Source organism: Nomascus leucogenys, chromosome 18, assembly GCF_006542625.1.
Source record: "Nomascus leucogenys isolate Asia chromosome 18, Asia_NLE_v1, whole genome shotgun sequence".
NCBI classification, from domain to species: domain Eukaryota; kingdom Metazoa; phylum Chordata; class Mammalia; order Primates; family Hylobatidae; genus Nomascus; species Nomascus leucogenys.
The window spans coordinates 13,529,333-13,542,402 of NC_044398.1; the positions used below are offsets into that span (position 1 = coordinate 13,529,333).

The following is a 13,070-nucleotide window of genomic DNA, read 5'->3' on the forward strand; positions in this document are numbered from 1 at the left end:
TCACTGCAACCTCCACCTCCCTGGTTCAAGATTCTCATGTCTCAGCCTCCAGAGTAGCTGGGATTACAGGCTTGCACCACCACACCCAGCTAATTTTTTTGTTGTTGTTTTTTGAAACGGAATCTCACTCTGTTGCCCAAGCTGGAGTGTAGTGGTGCGATCTCAGCTCACGGCAACCTCCACCTCCTGGGTTCAAGCAATTCTCATGTCTCATGCCTCAGCCCCCCAGTAGCTGGGATTACAGGTCTGTACCACCATACTCAGTTAGCTTTTGCATTTTTAGTAGAGACAGGGTTTCACACCATGTTGTCCAGGCTGGTCTTGAACTCCTGACCTCAAGTGATCCACCCACCTTGACCTCCCAAAGTGCTGATATTACAGGCATGAGCTACTGCACTTAGCCTGATTTTTCATTTTATTAAATTTAAAGTGCCACACATGAGTAGTGGCTACCATACTGAAAAGCACAGCTCTATACTTCCCCATGTAATGAATATGGCTGACTGTATCCTCATGGTGTAGTTTAACATGTTCCTCTACCTCCATATGTCCTGTAAACTGTTGTCACAATCTAGAAGCTTCATTATATTCAGGTTCAGTTCTTCTTGGCAAAAATACATCATAAGTTGAATTGTGTAGTTCCTGTTGTATTGTATCACAACACCTATAACGTGGTTATTTTCCTTTAGGTGATGCTCAGCTTGATTACATATACCTAGGAGGAATAAGACTATGTGCATCTGTTCATATCTTTAACAAAAAACTCTGGAAGAAAACATAAGAAATTAACAAAAAATGGTTATTTAAAACAGATGCAGAGTAAACTAGGCTGATCGGGGCAGGTGTAGGAGTGAGATTATTCAAAATATACTTTTTTATGTTTCTGTGGTACCCAATCAAAAAAGTTAATAAATTTTAGTACAGATTCTTGTCCTATACTCCATATCTAAGATCACAGTATCTGGGTATGAGGTCTAGAAAAAAACCATTCAAACATGTTTCCTCCACAATTCTGCACGTTAAAGCTTAACCCTATCCACTGGGACACTGCAATGAATACAAGAAATAAAAGGTTGACAATCATGAACTTTAGTCATATTTATTATTAGTTTCTTCTCCTTTAGGTTCCACTGATCACTATACAGTTACACATCTCAACATTATTTTAATCTCTTGCAGGAATATCCTCATGAAGTGATACTACATAATGACACACTGGATTCTTATTTACCAAGAAAGAGCTCTTCATTTGCTATTTCCCTTGTATTAAGCTACCAGATTCAGATTTTTTTTTCAAGAAAAGTTTCTCTCTTTAAAAATGGCTTATTTCCTTCTCTCTGAAAAAAAGAACTGTCTAACCTAATTTTCTGGCCTATGAAACCATTATTAAATAAAATTGATAAAAATCAATGGTGTTCTAATTGAAAGGGATAAAAATGAGGATTCAGTACTCTCAGGTTTCTTGTCTCCTATACCCTCTAGTCACTTAGTTTTCTAAGACACCAAAAAAAGCAATTCAAAAAGGCAGTAGAACCTAGTGAAAAACACTGAAAATAAATGGTATTTTAATCACAATTCTTATTTTGCTCTTAAGATTGAGAAAAATCAGAGGCAAATTTAATGCAATATTATATTAACTATAAGCATATTTGCTTTTTTCCTTGTTATATTTAGTAGTTCAAGGGGTCTTAATAATTATTTCTATTATATAACTGTGTATATGTTTGTATAGTTCAAAACCATTATGGAAAGGTGAAATACATAGTCAATATTCATATTCACAACTTACTCTCTTAATTCACATGAACAATGTAAGGTAAAATGGTTTCCCTTAAAATGATTCACTTTGGTATTAAAATATGATCAGAAATTTTGAAAATTATGGCAATAAAACGTTTTAGGGAATAGTGGAAACGCTCTAAAATAGGTTCTACATAGTTTTATCAATGTGATTTTAAAGAAGAAAAAGAACATAGACCAAATAATAGTATAATGTTATTCAACACATTGGAATAGTTCATCAACTTTAAATTCTTATACAAATATTTTTCCTAGTCCTGTATTGCATCAAGATTCCATCTATGGAATCACAATATAGAGAGGAAATAAATTCTATGTTAAATATACATACAATCATTTTATATTAAATAACAACACATAATTTTAACCAAACATTAACATACTGCTTCCTTCTTTGATATTCCTCTGAGCCTAAAGATTTTTAAATCTTAAACTCCTAACTTTAACAGATGGATCAGATGTTTCAGCTCCCAAGTGTCAGTCTTTCACAAGAAATGAATTAGTCACACAGACCTCTTCTAGCTTTGAAAAAATCTGAAATCTATTCTAGGAATGCTGACTATTCCTACTGCCATGTTAACATTTTCTGGCATGTTACATGCAACCTTCTACGTTCAAAATACATAATTTTCATAAGCAATATAGCCACATAAAAAATACTGGAAGAAACTTGAAATGATGAAGAAGCCAAATTCAACTTAAAATTTAATTATTTAGTGATACTAATGTAAATAATTCTACTAAAGAGAATTAGATGAACAGATACCTTCACCAAATGTTTTCAGGGCAACAAAATCCATTCAAGGGATTAGTAAGATAAAAACTTCTCAAAATACTACTAAGACATTATTTGCCTTTTCCATTCATTCCTTCGTCAGTGTTCAGAGCAGCAGACTACTTATGTTTTGTCTGGTAAAACAAAACTATGTCTGCATAGTGCTGACTTATGAAAAACTGCTCTTGTGTTTTGAAAACTTCAGCTTAGTTTTTAATACGGTAAGCATCAATAGATATAACCCAAATAAATCAAGTAAGGAAGGTTTTGAGCAAGTGGTAGTACAAATTGAAAAGAATGGAGACAGGAAAGCAGGTTCCAATTTAAAGGAAGAAATCTGCAGAACTGAGTAAATGCCAACATTCAAGGTGGAAAAACATTTAAGATGAAGGTGTTTTCAAGCCCAGGTGAGACTTCAAATTAAATCTCAAAATGGCAGCTGGTTTCACATGAAGATAATAAATTATACTTTAAACACATTATTTCAAACCCACATATGGGACATTCATGTAAAGCTTCCAAACAGTAGAGACAGTGGATTAAACTGAAAAAAAGCCAATCTTTAATTGCAGATTTGTGAGTAATTACGCAACACAGTACAAGTAAATTCTACAAAGGAAATAAGATTAAAACAACAACAGTAAGCAAAGGACTGAATTTGAAATACCAAATTAAGAAGATGAAAGGAACTGCAGACAGGAAGGAAGGAGAAATAAAAGTTCAAGAGGACTTAAACCATAGGGCTATAGAAATGAAGAAAGAGAAAGGGCTCAGAAAGAATATATAACATTACAATTAAAGGGAATTTCTGGTTTTTACTTTGAGAGTCTGTGAATCACAAACCATTGGGAGAAACAATATGGCAGAGTACAGAGATAACAGATTTGAAATCAGAAATCTGCATTCAAATTCCTGCCCTGACACTTACTGATTGCATGATTTCAAAAACTCTTTTGAGTTTTTCATAAGTCAGCACTATACACAGTTTTGTTTTGCCTGACAAAACAGTAAACAGATTGTGAGCTACCGTTTTTCCACTTAGCCATGTATTCTATAATTAAATCAATAGTTCTACAATATAAGATAAATCAACATTTTCATCAGTGGGTTTAAGAGAATAATTTCATAAACTAGCTAGAAAATATAAATTCTACACAAAGGGATTTTATCCAATTCTATAATTCCAGACAATGTTTTAATGTTAACAATTTAGTAAACACCAGTTGTAAAACTAAAAGTACGTAATCCCTAAACATTTCTTTGTCAGATTAAGAATTTTATATCTAATAAAAGTGTGAAGCTGGATGCCATGGCTCACACCTCTAATCCCAACACTTTGGGAGTCTAAGGCAGGAGGAATGCTTGAGCCCAGACGTTTGAGACCAGCCTGGGCAACACAGTCAGACTCCATCTCTACAAAAAGTAAAAAAATTAGCCAGGCATGGTGGCTCATGCCTGTAGTCCCAGCTACTTGTGGGGCTGAGGTGGGAGGATCTCTTGAACCCGCAAGGTCAAGGCTGCCATGACCTGTAATTATGCCACTGTACTCCGCCTGGGCAACAGAGCAAGACCCTGTCTTTAAAAAAAAAAAAAAAAAAAAAAAAGTCTGCTAAAATCCACACTGGAAAAACTATTTATCTGAAATTAGGCAGACCTATGATCACTATCAAATCTCCTAACAAATAAAATTAGCAGTATTTGTTGCCATTAAATCTACACCACCAAAAATCGTATTAGTATTCAAATAACAATCCCTCATCCAAACTCTTTCAATATATTTTGGTATTAAAAGTTTATTGGATTTTTATAAAGTTAAATATAGCTTTTTTTTTTCTTTTTTTTTTTTTTTTTTTGAGGAACAATCTCACTTTGTCACCCAGGCTAGAGTGCAGTGGCATGATCATGGCTCAGTGGAGCCTTGACCTCTCAGGCTCAAGCCATCCTCCCACCTCAGTACCCAAAGGAGCTGGGACCACAGGCGCACACCACCATGCCTGGCTGCTATTTTCAGTAGACAGGATTTCACCGTGTTGTCCAGGCTGGTCTTGAACTCCTGAGCTCAAGTGATCTCCCTGCCTTGGCCTCCCGAAGTGCTAAGATTACAGATGTGAGCCACCGCGCTTGGCCTATAGCATACATTATGGTAGTTGATTATGGTAATATAGTACAAGTCCTTACATTATGGTAGTTAACTATGGTAATATAGTACAATTCCTACGCAATATATAACATCTCTGAAGGATTTAGAACAGAACCCTAAAAGTTAAGCACATTAATATTTCTCCTATAAGAAATACTCAATTCCTATTAAGCTCTACTAAAAAAAATGAGTTTAGTCAGGTTTTGCTTCCAAATGAATCATTAAAAAATGTAGTTGCTAAAGCTATTTGAATTTCAGAATTGCAGATAAAGAACAGTGGACCTACAGTTATTTATCTGACCAACACTGACAGAGTATAAACTAGGGTTTATGATATATGCGACCTAAAAAGCCAAGCTTGCCCTCTCTTGCTAATTTCTGAAATATTAATGATGTATCTCTCCTGAAATTTCTATTTAACTGTGAGGAGTTATGGCACACTTCCTAATATAAAAACTCAATGCTACTTCTTATTTGTAAATATTTAGAAAGTTAGATATTTATACTTCATACACATTAAAACAAATTAATTTTTACAAAGCTTTGGGATACACCTGGACACATAAAAGCAGAACATATCACCCTTTTTGAAAATCATCAGTTATACAAAAATCAGTATGACAAGACTCTAACATCTGAACATCAAATAACAAACGTAAAAGTTTCAAGAAAATGCTGCTTTCAGGCTGGGAGCGGTGGCTCACGCTTGTAATCCCAGCACTTTGGGAGGCCGAGGCGGGCGGATCACGAGGTCAGGAGATTGAGACCACGGTGAAACCCTGTCTCTACTAACAATACAAAAAAAAAAAATTAGCCGGGCGTGGTGGCGGGCACCTGCAGTCCCAGCTACTCGGAGAGGCTGAGGCAGGAGAATGGTGTGAACCCAGGAGGCAGAGCTTGCAATGAGCCCAGATAGCGCCACTGCACTCCAGCCTGGGTGACAGAGCGAGACTCCGTCTCAAAAAAAAAAAAAAGAAAATGCTGCTTTCATTATTCAAAAAGAGTGGAGTGAAATATTACCATGTGTATCAGTTAACATATTTTTGCTTCCAAGGCAAAGAAAAAGGAACCAAAACAGACTTAAACCTTAAGTAAATTTATTCTCCCAAAATGAAAACTCCGTAAGAGAAAAATCCACAGTAGTATGTAGGATTCAGAAAAAGTTTGGTCAGTCGCATTTTTTCCTGCTACCGTGTCAATGCTATTAACCTCTCTATGTCAGCTTTGCCTTAAACTGGTTTACCTTAAAGTAGAAAAATGGCTGCAGCAGTTCCAGACTCATACCCACACAATGCTATCCTTGGAATCCCTCCAATTGGATCCATTTATGGCCTCTACCAATCAATGGAGTTCTATTCTGTAAGTTAGCTTAGAAAAATCATGGTCCATCCTGTAGTCAAACCACATAATTGGATAAAAGATAAAATTGATACTGGGGAGGGGAAAGTACACAATGCCATAAGAGAAACAAAAAATTCACAATTAAGAGTAAATAGTAAGGTCAGGTGTAGGTGGCACACACCTGTAATCCCAGCATTTTGGGAGGCCAAGGTGGGAGGCTCACTTGAGGCCAGGAGTCCAAGACCAGCCTGGGCAACAAAGTGAGACCTCATCTCTACAAAAAAAAATTTTTAAATTAGTTGGGTATAGTGGCACATGCCTGTAGTCCCAGCTATTCAGGAGACGAGGTGGGAGGACTGCCTGAGTTGAGGAGTTCCAGGCGGCAGTGAGCAATGATCACACCACTGCACTCCAGCCTGGGTAACAGAGGAAGACCCTGTCTCAAAAAAGAGTAAATAGTAATAGAAACTTGAGATGGTTAGTATGAATTAAAATGTTCAAGTAACTTATGATATTCCTTTATTATTCAATAAGCATTTATGAACACCTAAGTAAATGCTAGGTACTGTACTAAATATGTGAAGATGACAGAAAATGAATTTTAGACTTAAAGACATTTCTTGTATATAATTTGAAATTGTCTAAAATAATATATAAAATCTATAAATACAGGAAAATAGCCTGTATGCTTTCAATTACATTGAAATATCTAGTTAACATTTTTATTTCACATGCAATAATATCCCTATACGAAGACGATAAGGTTTCACATGGTAAAATTTCTATAGTTCAATTATTCTAATGAATGAAAACATTCCCTATTTAAAATTATTGGAACTTATTGAATTCCCTATTAAAAATTATTGGAAATTATTGGAATTCCCTATTTAAAATATGTGCCAGAACATATAGATGATGGGTCAAAAGATCATATAAAACAATAGCCCCTTTAATTTTACACAGAAACACAATTAACAACATTTATTGGGTGATCATCACCTTCTTTTAAAACTAGCTAGTGGTAATAACTGCACAAGTTTATGTCCCACCATTGGGGCAATTTCGTCATTTTCCTATATTCAAGTCTTTATCACCAATAGCAATAACAAATTCAAGAGTGTGAAAAATAGTTGCCATACTTACATCAGACATAGAAGTCTTTCTACCTACCAAAAAAAACCAATTTTGCTATAGTAAACCTATCAAGATCATATTGACCAATGAAGTAAAAATCATTCATTCATTCATACATTCAACATTTTGTGAAGAGACCAGAAATTACCATTTTTAAATAATGATGCAAGACAACATAAATGTCAGACTGACAGAAAGAAACACACAAAGAAATGTACTGCTACCAACTAAATAAGAAACTGAAATGAGAAAACTAAGCAGAAATGTGTAGACCCAAAAACAAAAAGGGGTTTTATTTATATGCAAAATCATAAATCACTTTAAATTTCCTAAACATGAATATTATTCACATTTAAGACAGAAGTTTTGCAAAATAACATCAGCTGATACACATCTCACAACAGTTTAAACTCTTCATTCCCAGGTTATCCCCTAAATACAAGCAAATTTATGGGTTTGGCCTTTAATACACAGTATGATTTTTTATTGTCCTTTTCTCTATTGAAAAAACCAGACATATTTTATTAAATACTTAACCCTTTAGACAGAACTGGCTTGAAAACAGAAATACAGTCAACCTAAGCATCAAAGAAAGGTAGATAGATGGGTGTATGGATGAACGGACAGATAGATAAGCAAATAAATAAATCACTGAGATCATAAATGGAAGCGAAGTTAAACGAGAGTAAATTGATGTCTGCTCTTTAATATTACAGTATTATTCAAGGACAAATATTATGCAACAGTACTTCTCAACTGCCAGTTTTCCTTACATTACGCTATCAATTTTCTAGAAAAATTCCTCAAAAAGTAGAACAGCAGTAATGTCAAAAATGTATCCCAAGACAAAACTAAGCAATGAGGCTAAAAAAGAAACTCAAAATGAAAAAGGTTCACAATGTGCTGTATATATTTCAACTTCTTCAACTTGGTCCTCTTGCATAAAAAGGGCTTAGGTATTTTGTTAGCAAAGATAATTCCAATACAGATAACCCAAAAGGTTCTCAAGCCATTTTTTTAAAAGTTGACAAACTATTTGAAATTATCCAACATAACCTAATGAAAACTCTATTAATTAAACTTATTACTTAAAAGATTAGAAAGTAATATCACTATAACCCCTGGCTGAAAAAATAAAATTTTAATCTTACTTTATTTGTATCAAATTATATATGTTCATATTGTACAAGAAATATGTTTGCTACCACGATGTGGTAAAAAAATAATTTAATCCCAAAGATATCCATGTCCTAATCCTGGGAACCTGTAACTGTTACATTACATGGCAAAGGAGAATTAAAGTTTACAAGGAACTATGGTTGCTAACAGATGGCAAGATTATCCTGGAGTATGTCAATTGGCCCAAAGCTCTCAACAGGGCACTTAGAAGTGCAACGAGGAAGCAGGAGAGTCAGAAGGAGATGACTAGGGAAAAATGGTCAGAGAGATACAACTTGGTTGGCTTTAAAAAGATGGAGGAAGAGGGCCATGAGCCAAGGAATGTGGATAGCTTCTAAAAACTAGAAAAGGAAAGAAAATGGATCTCTCAGGCCGGGCGCGGTGGCTCACGCTTGTAATCCCAGCACTTTTGAGAGGCCGAGGCAGGCGGATCACGTCAGGAGATCGAGACCACGGTGAAACCCCGTCTCTACTAAAAATACAAACAATTAGCCGGGCGTGGTGGCGGGCGCCTGTAGTCCCAGCTACTCGGAGAGGCTGAGGCAGGAGAATGGCGTGAACCTGGGAGGCGGAGCTTGCAGTGAACCGAGATTGCGCCACTGCACTCCAGCCTGGGCAACAGAGCGAGACTCCATCTCAAAAAAAAAAAAAAAAAGAAAATGGATCACTCCTAGAATAAACAGTCTTGCCACACTTTGATTTTAGCCCAGCAAGATCCAGGTCTTATTTGTGATCTCCAGAACTACAAAATAATAAACGTATAACATTTAAACCACCAAGATTACGTTAGTTAAAACAATTATAGAAATTTAATGCACGTGGCAATTCCTCATACTTAAGGCCCAAAATAAGAATAACTGATTATCTTTGAGACACAATATTCCCTCAACTACTATGAAGTTCTTATCATTATCCTTCCAAATCATGTGCCACACGTGTATCCAGCCAGGACTTCTAATAGACTTAATAGGTTTTTAATTATACATATTTGTAGCTTTAAAAAAAAAATCACAAACTAGCCTATTCAACATTTTCCATATAATTTCATTTTATATATTTATTTATTTATTTAGAGACAGGATCTCACTCTGTCTCCCAGGCTAGAGTGCAGTGGCATAATCTTGGCTCACTGCAGTCTCAACCTCACTGAGCTCAGGTGATCCTCCCACCTCAGCCGCCCAAGTAGACGGAAGCACAGGCATTGCACCACTATGCCCGACTAATTTCTGTATTTTTTGTACGGACAGGGTTTCGCCATGTTGCCCAGGCTGGTCTCAAACTCCTGCGCTCAAGTATCTTCCCATCTCAGTCTCCCAAAGTGTTGGGTTTACAGGCGTGAGCCACTGTGCCCAGCCGAATTTCATGTAACTTAAAATCTACTCTGCAGTAATCAATGTCTAACAGGAATATTACATTATGTTAATGCTAAACTGTTCCAAGTGTCGTTTAAGAAATGTGAATGTAAGGAAATCTGGGAATAAATCTAAAACGGTAGATTCTAGGCTAAAAAAACTAAATTAGTAATATTTAAATTTTCAAATAAAGACAGATAAACTCATCAAGGGTTCACATAGGTATGGTTTAACATACATTTTTCTTTTCTTGGTAAAATTTAGATATGGTGAAATGCAAAGATAGTATCAATTCAGTAAGTTTTGACAAATATATATACCTGTGTAACCAACAATCAGAATAGGAAACATTTCTATCACCTGAAAAAACTCCTATTCTTTCCGGTCAATCTCTACCATCCACAGATAATTTATTTTTTAATATCCAGCTTAATACCTTACTAACATATGTAAACTTCCTCTTTACATCACTTAAATTCCCAACTAAGAAAGCAATTAAGTCATTTATATATACAAAATTTTTTTTTCCTTTTTTATAGATAAGGGGGTCTCACCTATGTTGCCCAGGCTGGACTCTTAATAAGTCCTGGGCTCTAGCAATCCTCTCACCTCAGCCTTTTACCCAAACAAAATAAAAATAGTTACTGAATTGAACTGCCATAATTTCTAGAACCACTAACATCACCAATACTTTTTAAGGAAGATTATACATTTTTGTACGAAAATAACCAGCCAAAACCTTCAAAACTACCTCTATTTTCTGTTAGAAATACCTATTAGCAAAACACACCTATTTTGCAATATCGAGTCAATATTAATACATGCAGCATTAACCATATCATTGACTACAGTGATGAAAACTCGAGTTTACAAAAACACACTCAGAAACTATTAAAATAGGTAAAAAATATTAGGTAGATACCTGTACAGATACTACAGTGAATTTGGAATTGTAAGCTTGCATGCACACAAAGGAAAAAAAAATTCCTAAATTTGAAGTTTTCAGTGAAAAAGTAAATGGCTCCGGGCACTACAAATAAATTTCACAGATTACGTATTCATAAATCAATCTTTGGAAGTCTAGTCCATGTCTTGCCTCTACTCCGCCCCTTACCTTCAAGCTGTCCCTCAGTGAGAATGTACTTGGAACACAACAGAGCATATTACAGCTCAATATCATGCACATACCTACGCTACTCAAAGAAAACACTGGCAGTGTCACATGTAAGAAACCAAAAAAAAAAAAAAAGATAATCAATTCTGCCTGGCATTTAACATTTTAATTGACAACATTTTTCGTCTTACTTAAAATCGTATAAAACTCAGAAACAGCTTGACTCCAAAGCACTATACCTTTCTAACAAAAACAGCACATTGGGGACAGAAAGACAGATTACCCTCCATACCAAAGTTTTTCACTTTTATCCTTTACGGTTAGAAAGCCAAGCATCTATTAAGGAGAGGATGAATCCGGGCACAGCCACCACCACGGCCTCTGCCTCTAAAACACATAGGAATCCCCGGACTGTGTGGGAAAGTCTCTTTCCTTTTCTCCCTCCCCTTCAGCAACCTTACAGGATAAGTTTTAAGTCTCGAGCTACAGCACTATGAAGACTTTTCCAAGAAAAGAGATGCCAGAGAAGCTGGCCACCTATCCCTATGAGTGGTCCGCCCCCTACCCCCACCTGCCCGCGCGGCGCCCGACTCGCAGCTCCGCCTTTCGGGGAGGTCTCCGCGGCCGCCCAGGCGCCACAGCGGGGAGCCGCAGTCGACCCCTCCGGGATGGGGGCCAGGGCGGCCTCCGCAGCTATCCCGGGAGTCCCGCTCCGACATCGCCTCCACAGGGGAAGCCGCTCGCAGAGAGGCAGGGACCCAGGCAAGGGACGCGGGCAAACGCGCCAAGGTTCGGCAGAGGGGCGTGACCGCCAGTTGGCCGGGCTAAGCGAGGTGCCAGAGGAAAGCCCGCAAGGTACGTATGCGAGAGCCGGGTGCGGGCGCGGCAGGGGAGAATGGGGGCGCTCGCTCTTACCGCCAGGTCCGGATTGCGGCTGTCCCTGTGTGACACGGCTCGGATGACCCCCGCTCGCCAGCTTCGCCAGCCGCGTCCGCTCTCCCAGCGCTCCGGACGCGCCTCGTCGCCGACCGCCACACACAGGAACCGCTTCCCCACCAGCTCTGGCCGCGTCTCCACCGCCATAGCTGTCGCTGCCGAAGCGGCCGCTGCCTCCTCCAGTGCGAGGGAACCGATGAAACCTCACTCCTACCGGCCGCTCATGCTGAGGAGAGCGGACGGGGGCCCGGCAGCGGCCCCGAACGAGCGCAGAGTCGGGGCGCACCGGCCGCTCTGCCCCGGACACAGCGACCTCGGGCCCTCCCCCAAACACTCCTTTGGACTCCCAGATTCGCAGCCTTGTGCTGCAGCGCCACACAGGAAAACTGAGAAAAAAACCCAACGCGGCCGTCGAAGACCCCGAGGCAGCCCAGCCGCCGCCACCGCGCCGCGGCCAGTACTGCTCCGTCTCCCTTCCCGGGCAGCGGCGGCGCGCAGCGCGTCTCCTTCCGCCGGCGCGGGCGGGGCAGGAGCCGCGAGAGGGTCGGCGGAACCACCGCAGACAGAAAGTAGTGCCCGGCCCTGCGGAGGTGGCAGCGGCCACTGGGTCCGTCGAGATCCAGAGGCGGCGGCGGGAAACGAAAAAATGAAGAGGGCCGCGGGGAAGTAGGCGACAGCTATTCAAAGCTTTTGGGGGTCTACCTTTGTATTCGTTGCTCTCTCAGAGGTGGAGGTGAGGGGAAAGTAAAGTGTAGTGGTTCTACTCTGATCACAAAATAAGCTCCTGGGATGACGCCTCACGCGCGGCGCGATGTTCAGAGCACACGGCGCCTGCAGCCTGAGTTAGCCTGAATTAGCAGTCCCGCAGTAACAGCAGCAGAGCAGGACAATACTTCGACTGAAAACTAAGCCCCAAAGTCACAGCAGAACCAACCGTTCATGACTTCAAGGGAAAACGAGGGGGAAAATGTGATCCTTTCATTCTTCTCATTTGTGGTGATACTAATTACATGTTTAAGCTATTCACAGATTTAAATTCGTCACTGCTTTATTATACAGCAAATGCTCCGTGGCGGGCCCTTGTCAACGTCCTGAAATTTCACAAACCATGTCTGCGACAGTCTTAGTACTTTTGGTACTGGTACACAGCTCAAACACACTGGTCAGATAATAAAAGCAGAGAAAATCCCCAGATTCAGTTATTAGAAAATACCATGGAAAGAAAAGGATTTTAGCCAATCACAATTCAAGAAAATAAATATTTATTTCCCATCCAATTACAATAGGACTCCCTAACCC

At 38.9% G+C, this 13,070-nt stretch overlaps 2 protein-coding genes across 2 annotated transcripts in view; one reads left to right on the forward strand and one right to left on the reverse strand.

The window, feature by feature from the left end:
* The window catches only part of JMJD1C (jumonji domain containing 1C), a 362,166-nt gene that overhangs the window by 293,252 nt on the left and 55,844 nt on the right, over window positions 1–13,070 (reverse strand). The window lies entirely within an intron of this gene.
* LOC115831142 lies at window positions 11,324–12,807 on the forward strand. The gene has a single exon (XM_030797730.1). It carries the CDS (start codon window positions 11,731–11,733, stop codon window positions 12,439–12,441), a length of 711 nt encoding a protein of 236 aa, XP_030653590.1. The 5' UTR covers window positions 11,324–11,730; the 3' UTR covers window positions 12,442–12,807.